This window comes from Ursus americanus, chromosome 8, assembly GCF_024610735.1.
Source record: "Ursus americanus isolate L20-20 chromosome 8, mUrsAme1.1.p, whole genome shotgun sequence".
Lineage (NCBI taxonomy): Eukaryota > Metazoa > Chordata > Mammalia > Carnivora > Ursidae > Ursus > Ursus americanus.
In genome coordinates this window covers 48,068,328-48,092,915 of record NC_142134.1, presented here as the reverse complement: position 1 = coordinate 48,092,915, position 24,588 = coordinate 48,068,328, and the positions used below count along the sequence as shown (strand labels likewise).

The window sequence follows — 24,588 nt, the reverse complement described above, 5'->3', positions numbered from 1 at the left end:
AAACCTTAGTATAAAATGGACACATTCTAAATATGGAATGTTTAACATATAGATACTGGACTTCAAAAATGACAGTCTTCAAAAAATCCCCATGTTTTATCATATTGCATAGCTGAAAATTCGTCTACTACTTATAAAAGTGTTCTGTTCATTCAAGCAGAATTTTGCTCCAATCTCCTTCAATTTCCTTCTTTCATACTGTATAGTGGATCCACAAGTTTATTGTGCACATGCATTAAACCTTAAAGAAAAAAAGCACAATTCTAGTTTTATTTTTAATTTTGAATTATATCTCATTCACCTTAGAAAATAGAAGCTTTATAAGATACAATAAGTATACTGGTTCCCATCTGATACAAAATAGTTAAGTTTTATTGAAAAATGCAAATAGAAATGTTTCATAATGTTTAGTTAACTACCTAGCAAGTAGCAATTTGCAGTTATTTATGAAGCTGTAGATACAGAATGAGTACAAATTCTTGGGAGTAGAAGCAGCTCTTGCCTTCAGAGCTTCAGAATGGCAAAATAACAAATTTGAATCCTGACTTGGTTAATACATTTTAATTACATCCTATACGTCTGTTGAGTTTGATCCTCTGGCATTTCTGTACCAGACTCTAGCCCAGGGACTCAGAACCATTGTTAAAGTAGGATAGCTTTAGTTCTCCAAAGTATTACGCTATCCATTCATCTGGCAAATTATTTTCCACTATTTTGACATGTGTATTTTTACAAGAGGGGTGATAACAAACTATACTGAAGGAGGTTAATAAAAAATCCAAGGTGCCATTAAAAAGTTGAAGACTCCACATTTAAACATAACCAAAGAGTTAAACTTAGAATGCAAAAAAAGTAGAGCAGTCAATACTGAATCATTTCCGACTCCCAAACTGATGACAGCTGGCAGCTGTCCACCTCGCAGAAATCAAGTATAGCCTCAACTCCTAGGATATGATAGAGCTAGAGATGGTTCAAGGAGTCTTTGAATCTCCTGCGTTAATATAAATTTGTGTATGCAAGTGTGTGTGCGTTTTTTTCCTGAGGACAGTCTCTTCACCAGATTTTCATAGTGGTCCATGACCCAAAAGAGATTAAGAGTCATGACATTTGAACCCTGATTTTCCTTTTTGTTCTTAACCTCAGCATTCCCTTTTGCTTTTAAAGTATAATCTAGCCCAGGGTCTCCTGGCTGGTTCAGTCAAAGAGCGTGCGACTCTTGATTTTGGGTTTGTAAATTCAAGCCCCATGTTGGGTGTAGAGATTACTAAAAAATATAAAAATAAAAAAACACAATCTAGCCCCATTTTATACCAGTATACTTTAACTGTTCTCTAGTCTATTAACAAGAACTTGTTCTGCTCCTGTGTTAGCTCTTCCTTAAATTCTGTGCTGTGCTTATGCTATCTCCTCTCAATCTGAGTGCTACTATCCATTTTCTAGGGCCTTCCATTCTATCAACTCAAAAAGTTTTCTTCAGCTACTATTGAACTCTTTAATATCCTTTGGGCTTCATAGGGTGATTTACATAATTTAGTGCTTAGACTGTGGTGGTCTCATAGTCCAGTGTTCTCCCATCCACCTGTCCAACTACCTACAATTTATCAAATGCCTCCATTGTACCAGGCACACTCCCAGATGCTGAAATAATGCAGTGAATAAAACTTAAGTCCCTACCTTTGCAAAGCTTTTAACAAAATATATTACATTTTATTTTCTCAAATCACTTAATGAACCAACTTTTTATGATGCTGAATCAAATACTTTCAGGAAGAAATACTTCTTACACCACCATGTGAGACTATGTACTTGAAGGCACTTGGGCCTGTTTTCTTGGCTGATGACACTAACTGAAAAATATAATTTATATTTACCAAAACCATAAAGGGTAATTTTTATAATGCAGAAGAAATACTTGCTAATGAAAACGATTTACCAGATGATATCTCTAAACCAATCCTATTTAAAACAGGATTTAACCGAAAAGTTTAATCCATGTCAACAACCAGAATGTAAAGAGCAATAAAATGGGGACTGGAGAAACCCAGGAGAGGGAACAACAAAGACAACAGTAACCTTAGCCACTCAGTTTAGAAGATGTGACCTCTTATGGAGAAGCAGCTGTAATTAAGAGGATCATTCTACTTGATACATTCATCTATCATTTACTTACAGCTTTGATCATGGAAATACATTAGAGCTTGAAAACACAAAACATCAGAATAAACATTAAAAATTCAATTCTATAAAGTTTAACTATACATTGTCTGTAACTTTTACACACAGGCTGTTTCCAAACTAGAAATGCATTCTGGATGTTACATAGAGAATTTATTATGACTTAAGGTAAAGCTGACAATTTTTTATACAAGAATTTGATAGAAAAAAATAATTGCTACTTAAATCAACAGAAAAAAATTCTGAGTACTAAAAAGTATAGACTTCCTAACATGTTGCCAGAAGTAGTTAAATGTCATAGATTCTAAATGTCAGTTTTATGGTTTGGACTCAATCTGAACTCATTCAATCTCTGTCTCAAACTACTGGAGTGGGGCCTACAAAGGATGGAACAAAAAAAAATGTTCACCATGATGATGAGGTCTTGAAAATAAACTCTCAAGTACATAAACACAGGCTTTATATAAAATCAAAACCAAAAAATTTAGAATAAAACAAACTGTTTTCCTATGAGTTACTATCTTCCAAAAGGTATATACTGAAATGTCCCATTTGCTAATGATTTTTATTGTTTTAGATGCAATTAACCTAGATTTTCTTCAGGACCTAAATAGAGCCCTTTTATGCACTTTTTAGTGATGGCAGAAGAAACCGTAGTAATGTGACTGGAATCTGAAGAATTACAGAAGGTAACTACAGGATTCATATCCTCCAGTACATCTTGAAGTGATAAAATACCTCAGTGAAAATACGGCAAATAGATAAAACTACACTTATAATATGTATGTTTATGAATATTGATTTATTTTACCCTGTATTAAAATACCTTACTGTAAAATGAGGTCTGCACATAGCCCAGAATAATATCTCAATTCCATTTTTCTCCATATTGACGGGAGGCACTCTGACTGAGGCTGATACCCTGAACCTCTCCAGAAATATATACAGATCCATAGTAGAATACACAGTATCCTCAAAAGAGCAGTGCAGTGATTCTCTCATGAATAGTCTATACTTCAAAATGTTTCAGAACAGCTTAGAATCTGGATAGATGAATTGAAAGAACAAAATACATGTATTCACCTCCTCCCTTCTGTTTTAAATTATCTTTAACCTATGTCTATACCTTTTTGGAAGCAATTACTATAGTATGAAAGCAACCCAAACAAACAAATATGATTTAGATAGCCAGAGTTTATTCCTTTCTATGAGGCAGTACAAACAGTGGACAAAAGCCCAGAAGCCAGATAAGCCCAGTTTCACTTACCCAAGCTCTGCCCACATATGAGCTGTATGACTTTGGGTGACTTAACATATCTATTAAGCCTGTTAACTCATCTGTAAATGGATTACAAGAATACCCACTTCATTGAATCATGAGAATAAAGTAAATCAAGTATAATCCATTTAGAATAGTGCCTGGTCATAAAAGTATTGGCTATTATTAAGTATCTTAATATTTACTTCACTAAAGTGTAAACATTTTATGATAAAAACGGAATTGACAACATCTGGTAAGCACAAGGGTTTACCTGAGGATTGCTGGTACCAGAACATAGGAATGTTAAATGAATCTCTGGCATTAAAATATGTGGATAATGGGGATTCCATTACTTTTTTCAAGGAATCTAGTATTTATCATGAAATCTGAAAGACTACATGGAAATATATGGGTAAAACTCCATACAAGGGCTCTTATTCACAACTCATCACAGATCTTTCTCTTTCACCTGTCAACTTATTAAAAAACTTGACAATATTTCAGTTTCATATTTTTGTGGCTTGGTAAAATAATTTTTGATAAAAATATAAATGGAAATAATCTAATAAGCATTTAACAGTAAGAATAGGTTTAAGTAAATTATGATACATCTACTTATATAGCCATTAAAAATGCTTTTGAAGAATATTTAGTGATAGGAAAATGCTCACAAAACCTAAGTGCAAAAACTATATAAACATGATCAAAATTGTGATTGTTCACTGTTCATCAAACTTCATTGGTGTATCATCTTCAGGATCTCTGCCACATTCACACATTTACATGAACTATGAGTTAAAGATTTCCTTTAAATTGACTTACAGTTTATATACTATATTTCATGAATGAGATGCTGGAGACTGTAAGACATTATTTTATATACCATTAAGAAAAAATGCTACTAGGTAACTGATATTGACACCAATTTTAAACACATCCCAATTTCGACAAGATAGATATGAAAAAAGATGTGTCTCAGAGGAAATAAAATATGGTAACTTCTTTAACTGTCAAAACAATGATATTCATGGAATACAGGTTTGATTGATTCAGTGTATTTTTTCTAATACATGTTAAACACCTAGTAACGAGTAAAAAGATTAAAAATACATATTCATGTAATATCAACAGTATACATACTATGTGAAATACTAACCTATATATATATATATATATGTATGACCAGTTACATAATATTTTCATATCAGCTATATAAAATACAAGTACTTTATAAAGAGCACCTATTTTACAGCTTGTTTATTATGTGTGTGTATCTATATGGGGAATTCATCTTAAGCAGGGAATGGTTTCTAAACAGTATAGTCAAATTTTCCTTGAACATCTCTTAAATCACCCACTACATCAAGCACGTGTGGTTTCATATATACAACCTGCTACGGTAAGGTTTAAGAATTACTGAACTAGACTGCAGGAAGAGTCAAAAGGACAAGCTACATGCAGAATCTGGGCAGTCAAACCCTTGCTTACTTGAGAGTTTATTCCATACTGCTCTGACACTGAACCATTATATCTGATATATGGGAATAATTTGAAATTGTGAAGATTAAATGAGATAGTGGGCAACCCACCTTATCTGCTGATTAGATTCTAAACCATAGCTTGGCAAGGAAGGTGGGACAAGGAAACAAAAGAAAATCAGAACATATATATATATTTCCTTTTGGGTTATTTAATCTTGTATATACAATATGAAAGTAAAATATATTTTATTAAATTTTGGATTTCAAGAAAAAAATAGGAAACTATTCTGAAAGCTACTATTACTTGAGATGAGAGTTTTCTATTCCTTAAAAAAGAACTGGCTACTGTGTTGGCAAAATGCCAGTTTCAACAGGCACAGTGCAGATGTAACTCCACAGTCTATTAAGTTTTAATTGTCATCTACAATGGGACATTCTCACAGTCTGCTTCTGAAATTTCAATGCTCACCTTTAAAGTATTTCACAGTTTTAACTCTTAATTCTAAAGTAGCATCTTCATCACACACAAAAATAGTTCGGGGATGCTGCTGGAAAGCAGAAACAGTCCACATGTGATTTACTCCTTCTTCTATTGCTTTGTAGAGAGCAAATGCCTTGTGTGCACCTGTTATGAGGATCATTACCTGAAAAGTCATGACCATTACATGTTAATTCTTAAAACATGTTTCAAATGACTAAAAAGCTCTATTTTTTTAACAGAAAGATGTTAGCACCAATATTCTTCTGAAGGTAGAATAAAAATAGCTACATATTTCTTCACAGTTTGAGTTTTTAATTTTTCAAGGTAAAAGCAAGCATAAAGTGTAACTCTTCCAGTTTAAGAAAGTAAAATAGTGGGGCACCTGGGTGGCTAAGTCATTAAGTGTCTGCTTTTGGCTCAGGGCATGATCCCAGGGTTCTGGGATCGAGCCCCACATTGGGCTCCCTGCTCCGCCGGGAGCCTGCTTCTCCCCCCCCCCCCACTCCCCCTGCTTGTGTTCCCTCTCTCGCTGGCTGTCTCTCTCTGTCAAATAAATAAATAAATAATCTTTAAAAAAAAAAAAGTAAAACAGTTTCTTTTTATGAAGTATTATTGAATATACCGTAATGCAAGTACTTATTAATACATTAGATACTGATGTGCAGAAATGAGCTGGGAAAATGAAGAAAAAAGAAAGAAAAGGGCTGTTTTGCAAGAGCAGAACTGCAGGTCAACTAAGAACTTATATAACCAGGAATGATATACCAAATTGCTCTAATCCAATCATTACAGTAGATATTACTTTGAAAGTTAGAGAAAGAAGCCTAAAGACTATTTCACTGAACAGATGTTACCAGAGTTGTCTTGAAACAAAAACTAGATTTAAAGGAGGATTAGGGATCTACTTAAATGTAAGACCTGCCCATTAAGCACACAAGACTAAGAATACCCTTATGAATTATAGAAAATCCAAGCTCTTGGTCCCAAATTCCTAAAAGTCTATAATTCAAAGAACATGTGCAAATGTGAGTAAGTGTATATATGTCAGAATGAACTAATAATCCTTGAAAAAATTGATATACAGACTTAATAGGCAGTGGTGATGGAGGGCAAGATCCTTATTTACCTCTAAATTATTTGTTAAAAGTTGGTGACTGATTAGTTGTAGAGAAGAAACTGAGAATGACATACTTCAAGCTCAGATAATTTTCATGTGAGTGCTGCTATTCACCAAGGGAGGCAATATCCAGAAGAAAGGCAAATTTGGTGGAAAGATAAATTTTAGACAGCTTAAGTATAGGTAGTCTAAATATCTAGATGTCAGCTGGAAGTTGGAAATACAAAACGTGCAGCTTCAGAAAGAGTACAAGACAAAGATACGTATTATTCTCACTGTATTGAGAGTACTTTATCTTTTGGGAATAGTGATAAAACTACTGAAAGAGTGTTCCAAACAGTGACTGCTATTGACATATTTAAAAAAAAAAAAAAAGGTCATGCCCCAAAGCATGCAGAGTGAATATGCAGTTCCAGAATGAAATCCTAGGGAACAAGATTATTCAAAAGGCAGATGAAGAAGAAAAGCCTGGGAAGCAGACTAGGAAGGAATGCTCAGAAAGTAAGAAAAGTAATGGCAGAGTTTTAGGATGGGAGGGATGGTCAACAGTAGCAGATGATGAAAAGAGACCCAGTAGGATAAAACCTGCAGAGAAGATGCCAGTGCTAGCAATGGAGAAGTCGTTACTGACCTTGTGACTTTTAGTAAAGTAGCAAAATCAAAAGCAGATTTTTAAATTTTATTTTTTTTCCTATGTCACCTTAAGAATAAATATCCAAAGTATTATTATATATAACAATTATAAAGATGTTGCAATAGTGGAAAACAATTTGTTTTCTCTTTTGAAATTACCTTTAAAATATATGACCTTATCTTTAAATATACCTTAGTAAAAACAAATTTCAACTCTTTGCAGGTAAATTTAAATTTTGGCGAAGAGCCAAAAGTCAACAAAAATCAGATTTGGTGGCTCAAGTAGACGACCAAGCTGTGGATAGAATTTTTTTCCAACATGAATTATGAACGCAATTCATTCACACGATTCCCATTATTAAATACCTATTATGTGACAGGCAGTGTAAGGTGCTAGATATACACGACATAGAAACTCACAGAGATTGTAAATTAGTGAGAAAAAAGATATTAAACCAGTAAACATACAAGAACAATCAGAAATTGTGAGAAGTGATACAAAGGAAAAGAACAGAGTGGTCAAGAGAAAAGAGAAGAAAGTAACTTTGACCATGAGGATTATGGTCAAGAAAGGGAGTTTTGAAAGTTGAAAACTGAAAGGTGCCATTTTCTAAGCAAGGTCTGGAAAAGTAGAGCATTTCATACATACCATCAGTGTGAGGGCCTCAAGCCAAAGAAAGAGTGATAAAGGAGTGACCGGTGTGGTTCCTTACCTAGTTGACAATTCCCAAGTCTTAAGGAAACCTATAATAACTTCCAGCGTGTCACTTCCAAGGTGTGTACAGAAGGTCCTCATTAACAGAGATGTCAAATTGTGAAGCTGCTTCCTGATGACTAACCACTTAAAATTAGTTTACCATTCATATGTACTTTCCATCTAACAATAGCATCTTCCCCACACATTGATTCCAAATTTTATTAAGTGTATTTGATCTTAATGAAACTAAAATTATAGAACAGCTCACATCACAGTTAAATTCGCTGGCAAATGAAAATCTGTACACACTAAGCTCCTTACAATTGAAGAAAATCATTAAGTATAATGACATGATATTGTTTCAAAAAAAGGATATAAAAATCAAAGCACTAAGGCCCCCGGGACTTCTTTATTTAAAGAAGTCCTAGAATAGTTTTGACATAATAATTTTCTTTATAATCATGCTGGGAGTGAATACCGTGAGGTGAGTGGCATAAAATTTTGTTGGAAAACTGACCAAAAGAAAAAAAAAAATCAGTATCTTAATAACTCTCTGTTCATTCTAAGAATTAGCTTGTTACATTACAACTTAAATCTTGTTAAATGTAAGTCTATTTGCATAACTTTCAGTTTCATATTTTAGAAATACAACTGCTCTAAAATCTTTTTCAACTTTTACTAAGGAATTTCAATTCTTGAAAGGTCTTTCTTCACATACTGATAGATTTTTAGATGACAAACTACATTCTGAATGACAGTTCTATTCGTATGTTCAAGTCTAGAAATATTTACATTAAGATCTGTTATTTATTCATCTTAATTTGTCTGTATGCTTTTCCTCTGAACATGTCCCATCTTGTTATCAGGAAGGAATGGAGTTTCCATATAATTGAACCACTTATAATCATGAGCTGACTATAATTTGTTCTGTTATTCTCAGGGAAGGAAATGAAAGCCCAATTAAAAATCTAAAAATTAGGCAGGTTCTATTGTTCAGAGTAGTTGCCTTCTTAAGCATAATACCAAATTTAGAACACCTTAGATGGGTTCTTTTTCTGCTGGAAACTAACTGGCTATCCTCCCACAGTCAAGAAGTACTTTATACTAAGTTATCCTGAGCCTCCAAAAATAGTTTAGTGTTAACCAGCATTGCATCTTCGTTATAACAGACAATTCACTTAAAAACAGACCATTTGATCAGTATGAGTTTAGGAACTCAAACTGTGAAGCAGGAACAGGCCAATATAGCAGTATTCCAGAAGGGGTGGTGCCTAATTCTTAGTTTACATAAGCTCCAAAAGACTTAACTTAGTTGGATTCAAAACATGCAATGAGACTAACAGAAGTCATTGAAAGCTAGATAACAATTTACATAGTTAACAGGATGTAACCAAAATTATTTGGTGCCATAATTCCTCCAAAATCTTCAGACATCAAAGAATATTGAATTCTTACTTCTCTTGCATCCATCACTGTCCCCACACCAACTGTTAGAGCCATAGTTGGCACCTTCGATAAATCTCCATCAAAATATTTAGCATTTGCCAAAATGGTGTCCATTGCTAGAGTCTTTAATCTTGTCCTTGATACTAAACTGGATCCTGGTTCATTGAAAGCGATATGACCATCTGGACCAATTCCTTTTAAAAGAAGTATACACACACATAGATGCAGAGAGTAAATAAGATTTCTCAAAGTTCAACTTGTTTTTAAGAGCAAATAGCCATAAACACGCTCACCTTATTTTATATGATAGCCAAATTTCTCATGCTGCATTAAAATATTTGTTCCTGTATTTGATTCAAGAAGTATTGCAATGTATTCCATACGCTTAGCACTGAGCTAGCATGATTGTAATAGCAGTAAAATTTAGCACATTGGCTTATATTAAAACACAACACTTCACAGTTTATAAAGTATTTTCACATCTTAAGAACACATATAGTTAACAATCTTGTGAGATAATCTTATTAGGAATATCTATTTTCCTCATCTCCTCAAGCTTTTTTGAGCTCAGAAGGAAACTCTGACATGCACGGATAATATATGACTACTCAAGGTAACAATTTAGTAAATACTGACATAAAACTCAAATCTAAATCTTCTGATGCCTATCCCAGTGGTCTTTATGATCAACACTTTTAACTTGCCTTGTTCTAGTCTAGATGGTGCGATTAACCACTGAACATCCCTGTAGGATAGTTTCCTCACTTACAAAAATGTCTAGATTGGACAATATAGGGCAGTAGTTTTCCTCAGACATTTTGACTACAGTCTACTACAAGAAATATATTTGACACTGCAACCTAGCACACATATACACACTTACAAATATAATTAAAAACAAGAACTGCATGAAATAATACTTACCCCTGCTAGAAGCCATTCTATTTCATTAGCAAAACACAAAAGGGAAATGCAGAATGTGAATGACTATATTGATTTCATGACCTAATAATGGGTGACGACCACAACTTGAAAACACTGCTTTAAAAAGACCTACCGCCAGCTCTAATATTCTAGGACTGCCCATCTCTATTTTAGATAAAAATACATTCCTTATTTGAATGAAACTGAAAGTAAATCTTTTTGTAAAATGAAGACTCTTTCTAAGACATGAATAAATTATGTTCTACATATGTGTACCCTACCAGCTAGTCAGAGTTCTGACAACCTCAATGAAAAAAAAACCCCACAAGTTCTGAGTTAAAATACCTGTTACATTTATACTCTGCATTTTACTTTAATGATAGATGTATTTTACTGACTCTTAGCCTATAATCCAAACCTATTTCTCCCAGATTATAATAAAATAAAATATGACAAAGAAGAACCTGTTTTGATGGAACAAAGAAGAAATGAAAATCTTAGGGAGCAGATATAAGCTACCAAAGCACCACATTCTAGGAATTTTAATGTGGTGACATAAAACCTGACCTACATGTGGTTAATATGTATGGATTTTTCCATTAGTGTATATATATCTGCCTATAAATAAAAGTTTTAAATTATAGATATGCATTTCTCTCTAGATTTGTAAAACTATAATTTCTCCTCTTAAGTATATATCTGTGCAAATATTTATATTTCTCTGTGTATGTATAAACAGGAAAGGCTAGCACCAGGAAAATAAAAGTTTCAGAAAAAATAGGAAGTCCTCAAGGATCAACATTAGTGTTCTAGCTTGTATTGGGAGTCATACAAAAGTGTACAGTAAGGCTGAAATTATCAGCAGTGGTTCATGACAGAGAAAGGTCAATATATTCCCTTACTGACCATAAGTACCTCTTAGAAATTTAGTTTCCTCATATAAATATGTCCTAAAAGCGTTCAGAATGTTTCATAAAGCTTTACAAAACTTTAAAGAAAATAATCATGAAATCTAAAAACCATGGCACATTCTCAGTCTTTAAGTCTAAACTAATATATTTACACCTTTATGAAACATCTATAAAACCTCAGACTGGATTATAGGCCTTCCCTGTGTTCCTACAGTTCTGTGGGGGTAGAATGTAAATCTCATTGGAGTAAGGACTTTCTCTTAATTATATACCCTTACCTCTTAGAACAATACATGACACATAGAAGACCCTCAATACATAATGGCCGAATAAATGAGTAGATGCTTGCTATTCTTTGGTATGCTCGGTATAGTTTCTCTCTCCTTCTTCTACCTTACCCTGCTCCCCTCACAATGAAGGGGACCTTTATCTACTTTGTCTCTCTCTGAATCAGGATGATTATGGCCTAGTGATCAATACTTGTCCCAAGCTGAAACAGTCAGAATTTGTCTCAGGAAATTCTGAAAATTGAGCAGGGGTGCAGAAAAGAAGGCAGGCATTTACAGCCGAGGTATCTGACGACAGCGCTGCAGGAGAGTATCCATAAATTTCTGCTTTGGAGATTTGAGGCTCCTTGGTTCTTGTTCTTCCACAGACTTGGCTGTCTCAACTCTTCTAACAATTCTGTGAGTCAGCCCAGAATCATTCCAGTTTTAATTAACTCACTTTTGGTCCCAAAGTAGATTACAGTTACTTGCAAATGAAAGATTCTAATAATGTAGCCAAAGGAGAGGGTTCAAGTTTTCCCCACTTATCTTTATTTTTTAAAAACAGTACCTTAAGATGATTTTAAAGTTAGTAATATCTCTATAGAGTTTATCTATAAAATTTCATATCTGTGTATTTTATTGCTGGGGGTGGGTCAGGGATTGCATGATACACTTTACTCTATCTTTTAACAATTCTGTCATCACAGGGAGAATGAGAACTTTTGGCAGTATATATTTCCTTTTTCTTTTCTACTGAAGAAAGGGAATTCCTGTTCTATTTCCCAGGAGTAAGACACGATGGATTCATAGTCTTGAGCTATTCTCATTCTACTATTTCCAGTTTAGAGGGGAAGAATAGGAAACCCCACTTTGGCCTCAAGCCCAACCTGAAATCTCTAATCCAACTTTACCTTTAATAAGGCTGATATTTTGATCCCATTTGGCTCAGTTCTTAGTGTTTTTATTAACCAACAAACCCTGGAACAAAAGAAGGGTAAGTGATAAGACCCAAATACCCAAATACCAAGCCTCATCTTGAAAATCCAATAACAAACCTAGATTAACAAAGGCAAAGAATCAAATAAGATTCTTTCATGAGTACACATCCAATAAGAGGGTGCCCCAAATAGGAGAAAGTTCAAAGAAAATGCAATAAGCTAACCCTTCTCCCCCTATACACAGAGTAATTACATCCTTTGGATGGTAAATATAAAATGGTAGGCCCTGGATCATGACATGACTACAGTAAAGATGTTAATGGAAGAGGCGAGGAAATCTTATTTATTGACTGACTGATTAAGTGACTGATTGGTCAGGAGGGAATGTCTACAGGAAGCTCAAGACAAAAATTGGTTAGAAAACAAAGCAAAGTTCTTTCTAGTAGTAAGAGTCAGTGATACGCATACATAATTATAATTTACACTCCATCTGTTTCAAAGGGAAAACTAAGGTGACCTATAGTGAGGAAATACACCAAAAAGCTTAAGCAAAAAAGAGAAGTGACTTAAACGTATAGGAAAAGAAGAAAGTTCTACGAGAAATCTCTGATAAGGGATATTCGGGCTTAAACACTACATTAAGCGGTAAATAATTTCTGGAAAACAGACAAAGGGCTAAAATGGAGTTTAGGAATTCTTAGGTCCCCCCACCCCCACCCCAAGTAAATTCTATTTTCTGGCATGGAATCCCCAAGGGATTTGTCACATGGCTCCTTATGTAAGGCAAATAAATTAACAGGAAAAAAAAAAGATACTCAAATGAATGTAAATGGGTGAAAATATTTCTCAATATAATTAAAATACAGATACATTAGGTATAATTACATTACAGTAATTAGGTATACATTATAGTAATTCTACCTGATTTTGATATGGAGTTTAGAAACTCTAAAGAATGCATGGGTAGTGCACTCCTTAAACGTTCCCAAATGTGGATCGCCACAGCCTTGATACTGGCAAGTACAAATAGTAATTATCTCAAAATTGAGCCATATGGACAAAACTGGAATACAAATGTTTTCCAGGAATACTGAGGTAATATTAGCAAATTTTATTTAAAACATAGATAACTTTCTATTTTGAAAAGCAAAATAGTCCAGCTTGGATTCTTGCTCAGATAAAAACCATCCCACCTACAAAAGAAAGTAAATATTGGCTCTGTTAGGTAGAGAAAAAAATTTCTTCCAAGAGAAAATCTCAATCTTACTGGATACCCTTAGACGTAATTTAGTAAAAAAGCAGGAAATTCAATGAACTAAGGAACAATTATTTCATTATCTACAGTTCAGAAAGAGAAGACTGAAGTAACACTTAATCAAATACCAATGACACACCAACCACTATGCAAGCATTTTACATGTTATAACATGGTTAATTCTCACAAGTTTTGGAATGGTTAATCCCGTTTTACAAATAACTTAATTATACTGAACTTCAATAAACTTCCCAAGGTCAGAAGTGACCAGAACGGAATGCAAATCATGTCTGACTGTAATACCCAATTTTTCCCAAGGGCAACCAACTACCACAACCATACTTGGCCACCTCAACCATCAATCAGCCTCAATACAGCTCTACTGAAGATCTAATTCATGTATTTTTAAGCAGTCTTTTAATAAATTAAATATAAGACATATCCGGAGAAATTAATTTAGAGCTTTAGTACGTTTAGTTGAATACTAAAAACTTTGGCAAAAAGCAATTTTGGTTTCAGTTTAGTTGATGTTATGCTATTCTTATGGTAATTAATTAGCTGTCTCAGGCTTCATAATGATGACAGAAAACCACGTTGTCATTACAAAGAAACTTCCTATTTTCAACAGTACATTATGAACACATGCATGCATGTAGATATATATAAATTTCAAATGGAATTTAGCCAATTAAGCATTTATTCATGTGGAATTTATGAAGACAGTTATACAGCTTAGTTCACATTAGCTAAAGGGTGATGATAAATAAAGTCTTACATCATTCTTAACTGATTTTTTTTTAAGTGAAGCAATTTAAGTGATCAGTACAGAAATGCTTAAATCCACCTGTTTCACATGCAAACTTTTAGAGATTTAACCCTGTAATTTGGCAAGAAAGCTGGGTTGGAATTTTAAAGAAATCATAAAAGATAAGAATTACAATTTAGGAAAAGAAACATCACTCATTCTGTACGATGTGGTAAACTGTTAATTATAAAAGAGATAATATAAAAGTTTAGCAGGTATTGGAACTTATTTCTCAAGACATAATTTAAACAATTCTAACTTGCAACCTTAATATTATTTTTGATGAAAATAAAATAAAATAAAAATCAGTAGCTGAATAGGTATTATAGACAGTTACAGGTGTTCCAGACATTATACAAAGGTTAAGATTAACGACAAAATGTTTTACATACCTCCAACAAAAAGGTCAATCCCTCCAGCTTCTTTTATTTTCTTTTCAAAAGCATCACATTCTGCTTGTAAATCTGCAGCATTCCCATCAAGGATATGAGCATTCTTAGGATCTATATCAATATGCTTAAAAAAGTTATTCCACATATAAGAATGGTAGCTTTCAGGATGATTTCTGGGAAGTCCTAAATAAAAAGTTAACAAATAAAAATGTAAGTATTTCCAGGAATAAATCCAAAGTTCACTTTTCTGATTAAGCCATAAATGCTATTTAAAACATATAACCTTTCTATTCCATATCCAATGGATAGCCAAATTAAATCCAATTTAAAGGCATTATTATGTGGAAAACATGCTCATTATATGCGATGTTATTTTAATCACCTTACATGTACTTACTCAAATATTTTATATAGCATCTATGGAATTACCTTTATCATTCTCATCTTACAGACACACAACAGAAAAGCACAGAAATGTTAAGTAATTTTCCCAAGGTCACACAGCTCATAGAAAGACTGGAATTTAAACACAGATGTCTAGTTCACATGCATTTAATCGCTGTACTCCACTTCTCAAACACATAAACTTTTACCAGTGGAACTGATCCATGTGTTAATTTCAACATAAATTAATTAGCCATACATCTGAAATGTTGGTCTATGTTTCTCATCAATTTTTCCTATATGCATGCAAAGTATACTGAATCATAACAATTCTTTGGCTATCACTTAGGCTGCCATTAAAAATGTATTCCTATGTTCCAAGTTTAAAACAAGAGTTTATTTGCATCACAGATCTTCCCTGTTAAGCAAGTTAACAATCAATATATCATAAAAGCTTAATAGCCACAAATATAAATACACTTATATTTGAAAAATCTTTACTAATTACTTTTACATACGTGGTACTCAATTTATCCCCACAACAACACTGGTTTTAAGTTTGCCTTAAGGGAAGGAAAAAACAAAATGAGAACTGTGAGGGACTGGCTCAAAGTTGCATGACTGGTAAGTGGCAGAGCCCAAGAATGAATACAGATCTTCTGATTTCTAGTACCATATTCCTCCACGATATCGTGCTGCCATCACAAAAATATGTTTTTTAAATAACTCCCAACCTCATCACAAGGCAGTACATTATCTTCTAGAAATAATCATATTACATTCAAAACATAAATTCAGATAATATATTATAAACTATATTCATTTTATTTAAAATATATCTAAATAATATATTCAAATAATATAGCTTACCTACATATTCATCCATGTTAAAGGTCTTCACATATTTAAAAGAAAGGTCTCCATTCTTGTGATATTCTATTAGTTTTTTATAACATCCTAAAGGTGTACTCCCTAAAACAGATAGAGATTCCATTTTCTAACATAATGTGAAAAATCTATTTTTTAAAAAAAGTTTGTATTTACTTATTCTCTTAATGATATTCTCTATTTGTAATTTACTAGGGAAACAATGGTTAATTTAAATATTAAATTAACAAATTTTTTTGAATTATACATACATTTGCAAGGTACCTTGAAATCTTAGTAAATTAGAATTTGCTGAATAAAACTGGAAATCTGTCAATAGAAATTATAGTTTGGAAAATTATGCTAGAATTGTTCAGTATTTGGAATTAATGTTGAATATTCCAAGATTAGAAACTTCTAGAAAGCACATCTGAATTAAAAGAAAAAGAACTCACCTTTTGAGAAAAAGCTTTTTTAGGGAAGGATTTATATCATATAAATGAAATATAAAAAGGTCAAGTTGACCATTTAATGAAATCAAAAGGGAAACCGGAGCTAAATTTAAATACTGCCTCTGCTTTCAAAATAGACGCAGAAATTGGCAAGGACTGTTTGAGGAACATTAGCCTTTATGATTTTAACTGGAGGTTCTGTTTCTTATTTTGCGTTATCTTCAGCATGTATCAGCAAAAAATTTATAAAGTAAAACGACCTCTGGGAAATGAGATCTTGGCTTTGGATACTTCATATCAGTTCTTGATTTTATTGTTTTATAAATGTGATTGTTTTACAAGTTTTATAAAATAAAATCAGTTTGACAGTGCTTCTTGACATGACACAATAAAGATAAATAAATTTAGCCACTTGAAGTTGACCTCTGTTTTTAAATTTGCTGTATTTTTTCATTTTAACTACAAACTGGAAAGTTAGATTGACTGCATTCTTAACAAGTGATCTGGCCCTCCCAATCCTGGCTGGAGTATTGATTAATTCCTAATATATCCACCATCACAAAACAAAACATCTGCATACAAAATTTCTACTCAAGTGCCAGACAGAGGAAGTACGACAGAACTAAACAGTCTTTGGCAAAAAACAAAACAAAACAAAACAAAACAAAAGAAATTCTATAGTAGTAAAAAGACTGCCTTTCATTTGAGATGAAAGAATAATGTAAGTGGCTATAAATAACAAATAGAGGTTCAGAGAACGGAAGACTAAAAGATTTTCTAAAAGCTAAAGCAAACATACTATTTTAAATTGTAATTAATAATTTATACAAATTTTATAATTCCATCTCAAAAAACTATACCCCACTAACATAAAACCTATCTAAAAGACGGATAAATGTGCTTTTCCTTCTTTCTTCCTAGAAGCATAAACAAATCTGTGTTTGTTTCAATGTCAAGAGCATAATTATAGGGCTCCCTTGATTTAAGAATATATGAATAAAAAAAGAAGTCGCAATGGTGAAGACAAAAAAAAAAAAAAACATCCATTTTCTACTTTTTAATCCATGTGGCTGAAGAAAATAAAATAATGAAAGATATGGTACATGGTGCACTGGTTAAAAAAACTTCATTTTAATATTTGCTTGGCAAAACTCATTTACTAACATAACTACTATCAAGTGCTTACTATGATTCAGATAAAACAAAGACTAAAACTGTTTCTACCTTAAAAAACCTCACAAGATAGGACCAGGCAAATACAAAATAACCAAAACAAAGGAAAATATTATAAATAACCTATAAGAAGTCTGGAGAACTGTTGTAAATCAAAGAAGAAAAGATTATAGTCTTGTTTTTGGAGGAAGGATCCAAGAAAATGACATTTCAACTAAGTCTTGAAGAAGGTGTAGAATTCCAATAGTTAAGAGTTAGACTATAGTTGAAAATAAAAAAAAGATCAGAGAGGAGGCCCAGCAATGACATTTGTATGCTTAACATGTGCTAGATGCTATATACTGGTATTTTTACACATCAGCTCACGTAAATCTCACAGCCTTGGGAAACTGGCATTGTCTTTTGCATTTTGAGAATGGAAGAACTGGGTCAAAAAGATTAAGGAATCTGCCAAATATCATATGGTGATGAAGCCAGAGAGATTCAAGAGATTCTGTCTGGTTCCATGGCTCATATAGTTTTCATTATATAACTCACTAGCAACATGAGTGAAAGTAAAGCCAGCAAGGTTAGGTCTATTCTTTGAACTACAAGTAGTCTAATTTTCCTATCATGATTCAGAGTAAGAGAATCAAGAAATAAGTTTGGGAGTCAGGAAGCACGGAGGCCCTTAAATGTGAAGCTTGTTAAGATCATGTCAATAGGGGCGCCTGGGTGGCGCAGTCCTTAAGCGTCTGCCTTCGGCTCAGGGCATGATCCTGGAGTTCTGGGATCGAGCCCCACATCAGGCTCCTCTGCTGGGAGCCTGCTTCTTCCTCTCCCACTCCCCCTGCCTGTGTTCCCTCTCTTGCTGGCTGTCTCTCTCTGTCAAATAAATAAATAAATAAATAAAATCTTAAAAAAAAAAAAAAAGATCACGTCAATAAACACTGAAAAGATACTCCCCAGAAACTGTGCTTGGTGGAGGGATAAACACAGCATGCTACAGACAACTACAGAAATGTTCAAACTTCAAAGGCAAGGAGGAGAGAGCATGATTAACACTGTCAATGGTCAATTAAGGAGGAAAGTGGAAAATGTCAAGAAAGGTTTTCCAAGATATGTCATCGGCAGGTTTATTATTAGCAGTTAAACTATCCCAAAATAAGGAAAACTTGTAGATCTAAACACACAAAAGCATGTTTAGGACTGTTTGCATTCATGACTTTGAAGACTTTCTGCCCCCAAGCTAAAATTACTGTTTATTTCTACATCATACTTAAGACAGAGTGATCAAAGCAGCTGGCCTGGTTGCAGCCTAGGTTCACAGTATGCAAACTGATACAGAGGCCATGTCCAACCACTGGGGCTCCTGTATCAAAAATGTAGGTGTTAAGGGTGCCAGTCTGGTATGTACAATTTTTAAAATCCCTCTCTGCCATTCTCACCAATATCTACTGCCCTGGACCAAAAGACAAAAAGCAAAATAACACACAAACAACTTGAGGAGTTAAACAATACCTTTCATGAAAATTACACAAGTGGAAAAAAGTATGACTGTAGTTTTTATGTAGTTAGCACATGTGGGGGGAGGAGCAGAAAGAACAAAATACTGTTTAAATAAGACATACTTATGAGAACTGTAAACTTATACAGTATTTACAGTATACAAGGGAGTGGCACAAACACTGCCTTATATGAGCCTCAAACAACATTATTGGCTATTATTATCCTTATCTTTCTTAAAGGTAAGGAAACCAAAGATTAGGGAGGTAGAATAAATGCCCTGCAGTCACCAAGAAAGTAGCAGCTCTGATTCCAGGTCCAACAATATCAAATTAAGTGCCATGAGATCAATGACACTACTTGGTTAATTAAAAAAAAAAAAAAAAAAAAAAACCTTAACAGGGAACTAAATACAATAAAACATGCAATTCATATTTATGTTTGCTCTGTCATGAAGACATACCAGTCTTCAATTTTTCAGTCACAATACTTCTATAATAAAAAGAAAATAAACACAAATTATAAAAGGCTAATAAAATAATAACAGTATATGAAACAGGGGAGGTGAAATGAAGAGGCAAGAGTACATACTTCAGATACCTCCAAACAATCATTAGAAAGGCTAATCTAATTAATTATATGAATAGCGAAAGTAACATCCTTAAAAACAAACAAAAGATGACTAGATAAAGGTACAAAAATATTATGACCATCACTTAAGTTTAGGATATTTCCTTTTGCATTTTGGAGTGGCAAGTGATGTACAATTTTAATACAAGAAAAGAGTAATGAAACACAGATGCCAGATATATATAGATATATATATATGTATATATATATCTATATATATCTACACACACACACACACACACACACACACATTTCTGGCTTTATAAACTAATATGTTCAATCAGTGATATGGCAAGAAATAAAGGGGAAACATTTTACTAAAGTAAACTCTTCCATCCCATGATTTTAAGTACCTAAAATGAAAAAAAAAAAGGTGTATTACCTGTTGGTAAACCCAATGTAAAGTATCTGTCCTGTCCAGGTTTGAACTGGATGATGCGATTACAGATGTATTTGGCTGCCCACTCACTAGCCAAGTCATAGTTATCAAGAATTACAAGCCTCATTACGGTGATGCACAGCTTCCAGGACAAGAAGTTCAAACCTGAGAAAATTCCATTGCAGAGCACTTTAAGTAATTTACAGACACTCAAACATAGATGTATTAAAACTGTTGACTGTAAAAAGGACATTACTTAAGAAAGACATACTTATATACGAATACAACCTGTACTTTTAAAATAGTAATAGGCTTTCCCTTTTGAACAGACCTTGGGTTCTGAGCAGTAGCCTATGTAATTTGAGTACATACAACAATTTTGTGAGGTAAATATAACACTCACTTTTAGATGAGGAGAAGAACTCACATAATTTGACGGAGGTCACACAGTTACTAAATGCCAAAGTCAGAATTCATATCAAGGCAAACTTAAAAGTTTTTATAAGACACCACACTACACTGTCTTGACAGGGATGTTATATAAAGCAACATAAAACAAAACTAAAGGCAAACAAAGTAGTACTCATTTCTTGAACGCAAGTTAAAGGGAGTAGTGATTACTTAGCAACCTTTGGGTTAATTACTAAAATCCGGAACTCTCCCTATAAATAGTGTAATAACCAAACCTCCCTTTTGTTAAATGTTTTTGTAAAAATGATACCTGTACTTCTCAAAAATTTCTTTCAATACAGGAAGGTATAAGAGGAAGAAAAAAATCAACCCAAATCAGGAAATAAAAACTAGGGGCGCCTGGGTGGCACAGCGGTTAAGCATCTGCCTTCGGCTCAGGGCGTGATCCCGGCGTTATGGGATCGAGCCCCACATCAGGCTCCTCTGCTATGAGCCTGCTTCTTCCTCTCCCACTCCCCCTGCTTGTGTTCCCTCTCTCGCTGGCTGTCTCTATCTCTGTCAAATAAATTAAAAAAATCTTTAAAAAAAAAAAAAGGAAATAAAAACTATTATTAGGTATACAACATCCTAGATGTCTATCTAATGTGCATACATATAAATAGAATGTATAGAAATAATTTTCAACATTGAGATGCTGTTTTTAATAAAAAGCGTAATATGTAATTCTTCCTGAATTTAACAAAAGAAAAAGTGAACTGAAACTGCTGATCTAAGAAAAAAAAAATTCTTCATAAAAAGCAATTTTGGTTCCTAAAAGAGTACTCTAAGGTTAAGACAAAATATTTCACAAACATTAAGAGATCCGAGTCACTTAAAAACTGTGATTCCATTTTAGACAATGTGGATTGACCTACTACATGACTCACACCCCCCGATTTCTATAAAATGTATTATTTTTGTACTGACAAGATTTATAACATTACACTGTATTTTATAACCATAATTTCCAGATTTTAATTCTTAGTTTCGTATTTAAATGGATTTGACACCCATACCAATCCTTTTACAAATGGCTTCAGCAGTTCTAAGTTCCCATACACTTTACATACAAAAATAAGTCAAATTCTTGAAATTAATGGGAATAGTAGGTCTTATTACAATGAATGTATGAAACCTAAATGACATTCTTAAGAACTTAGTGATTTAGAATTCTGGCATAACAAGAAATTATGATCACCATGATTTAAAATTCTGGCATAGTAACAAAAGACAAATAGCATTTACAGACAATAATTTACATAGTAAGTCATAAATTCACTCCAACACAAATGGACTTCGCCTCTATTTAAATTCATTAATGATCAAATGCCAGAAACAATTTTCGAAGTTACACCAAGAATCAGAAAGATTTCCCAGCCATAAAGAGATACACTTAATTCTAATAATATACTTATTTCTAACAAGAATATTCAGCAAACTGTTTATTGATAAAAAGAAAAAAAGACCTGTAATGTAAGGAGGAAGAGCATTAGAATTTTCCAAGTGTATTCTGTGTTCTGGGCACGCTCTTATTCTCAATTCAACCCACTTGTAAGGGCCTATTAAATGCTAAGCACTAAGTTCTGTAGTCACAAAAATGATTACGATAGGGGCCCTACTATTAAGGCTTAGAATCGCTGAATAGTCTGTGGGGTAGAAATTATTATCCTCATTTTTCAGATACAGAAAACTACAACTCAGAAATTTATTGCTAAAGTTATAAAGCTATTAATGGTAGATGGTCTGACTGAAAGACCCATGCTCCAGATGTGCCTTAGAAGAGGACTTAGGATGCTTGCTAGAGATTGAGATTTCCAGGCCCCTCTCACTGTTCATAAGTGTTTCAACAGATGTGAAAGGGGATCCAGGGAATCTGCACTTTTAGAAATATCATAGATGATTATTACAATCAGGTTAAATTTCGAAAAGCACACCACAGGAAGCGACTTCATGGCAAAGAAGTTCAAGTTAAGTCTCTCAGATCAGGTACAGGCAAGTTTTGTTTTAAACTCAGAAGACTCAGACTTCATTACACAAGTCTCAAATGAATCATTCCACGCAGAGGAAAAGCAGAATGTTTTGGTCACTTTTAATCAGATTTTTAAGAATGTGGTTTTGCAAGTTTTTGCTAATCCTCATAGATCCAAACTGGTGTGGCTCTGGGCACTTCTCTGAGATCACAACGAGATAGCACTCAAAAAATTACACAGCACTCCCCACCCCCATTCCCTCACCTTCCTCTGGTGCTGATTCATTCTGAATGTGCACTAACTTGGAGAATGGGCTACTGAATACAAATCTCAGAACTTTAGAGCAGGATGGGAACTTGCACACGACTTAGGTTGCACAGTTAGTCTAGAATCTACACTAGCATCTGAACTTCCTAATTCCTGCTCTGAGCTTTTTTTCTACACCTGACCTGAAAAGGCCTCTGAAGTGCAGCGCAGGGGAGCCGCATCCCTCTGCGCGGCGAGAAGCAGCTGAGGAAGCTGTGGTCCCTGCCCAGAAGGCCGGGGCTGCAAACCCTCCTTAATTGCGTGACTGCTGGGCCCAATCACTCCGCAGACTCTAACGAATACAAGAGGATGACTGTTACAGATTTTTAACAAGTGTCAGGAGAAAGCCGCCAAAAGAGACGAAACGATAAGAACCCGCTCCCGGAGGCCCAATTCCGAAGGGCACCAGCAGCCACGAGCCACCCTCCGCCCCGCCTCGAAGCTCCCGGGACCCCAATCTGCTCCGGCCGCACGTCCCCGTTTCGGCACAAAGCCCACCGAGGGGGCAATGGTCAATCCATTCCCCGCCCGACTCCCCTTCTTGGTCCCCAACCTGGACTCACCTGCCGATCCACCCACACTTCCGATGTTGGAACAGCGGAAACAATCCGTACCCAGGAACCCGGAGCGACCCCAGCCGGCGTGTGGAACGCGAAGCCCAAAGACCCGGATGTAAACCCAAGGCGCAGATGGGACGGCAGCGCAGCCTGCGGGTACTGCGCATGCGCGTGCGCGTACCTCTAGCTCTCTAGGGATGAGCTGTGCGGAGGTTTTTACGAATTCGTGAGGCAGGAATCCTTTCCTACACGGGAGTTTCCAGTTCCTGGGCCATCACCTTGCCGCTACTCTCTTTATCAACTCTCAGAAGTTGAACTGAGGTAGATTCTTCGGGCTTATGAAATTTAGTATGTAGGATTGCAGTGCTCATACATAAGCATTACTTAAATTGTTGCTTATAATAGCAATATGAATTCATCTTTATCTTTAAGCTATTGAATGTACTCTGCGCTCACAGCTATTGAATGTTTACTAAGTGCCTTGTATCAATAAGGTCATCAAAGTTAAGGTTGTTACATGCTGCAGAAAAGCAAAGTGTATACCCTGGGAAGCCTTGGAGTGGCTCACTAGGAATAAACCTAGGACACTGTAGGGCAGAATTCTTCCTCTACCCTTCACGGTCTTCCAGCTGGCCTAAGAATTCAATTTTCATGACCTAGATTAACAGGAGGAAAAAACACAAAGTTTTATTATCCATGCATAGAGGACCAATAATATATTGAGACCCAAAGAAATGACCAAGTCAGGCAGCTTTTGTACATTTTAGACAAACATAATAAATTTGTGAGGAATTTAATTATAAGGAAAACAGGCGTTTTGGAGTTTACTAAGGGGAATTTAGGCTAAGGTAGTAGATTAGTAAAAATGTAACAAAGTTTATTTCTACAGCTTTCTCAACTTCAAAGTCTATTTCTGGTGATGAGTGTCTTTTTTTTTTTTTTTTTTGAAAGAGGGCTTGCCCACCAGTAGTGTGGGGTGGGGGAAGGGCTGAGGGAGAGGGAGAGAATCCCAAGCTGATTGGTACTGAGCTCAGAGCCCTTGGCAGGACTCTGTCTCAGGACCAGGAGCTCATCACTTGGACGGAGGAGGCTAAACCCACTGAGCCACCCAAGCGCCCCTGGAGTGTCTTTTTCTTAGTACAGGGTAGGT

At 34.6% G+C, this 24,588-nt stretch overlaps 1 protein-coding gene across 1 annotated transcript; it reads right to left on the bottom strand.

Moving 5' to 3' along the window:
* Positions 1–104: 104 nt before the first annotated feature.
* GNPDA2 (glucosamine-6-phosphate deaminase 2) lies at positions 105–23,571 on the bottom strand. Its single transcript, XM_045816069.2, has 7 exons — positions 23,445–23,571; positions 20,159–20,320; positions 16,040–16,141; positions 14,786–14,968; positions 9,301–9,485; positions 5,387–5,561; positions 105–241 (listed from the first exon to the last, which is right to left on the bottom strand). The coding sequence occupies exons 2-7, from the start codon at positions 20,280–20,282 to the stop codon at positions 180–182; spliced, it is 831 nt and encodes a 276-aa protein (XP_045672025.1). The 5' UTR covers positions 20,283–20,320; positions 23,445–23,571; the 3' UTR covers positions 105–179.
* Between the last annotated feature and the right edge of the window lie 1,017 nt (positions 23,572–24,588).

Coding starts and splice junctions, on each gene's coding strand:
- GNPDA2 (XM_045816069.2), bottom strand. CDS start 20,282: ATGAGGCTTGTAATTCTTGATAACTATGACTTGGCTAGTGAGTGGGCA. Junction 9,486..14,785: donor GATTGACCTTTTTGTTGGAG/GTATGTAAAACA, acceptor TTCTTTTAAAAG/GAATTGGTCCAGATGGTCAT. Junction 242..5,386: donor AACTGTGAAATACTTTAAAG/GTGAGCATTGAA, acceptor TTTTTCTTTAAG/GTTTAATGCATGTGCACAAT.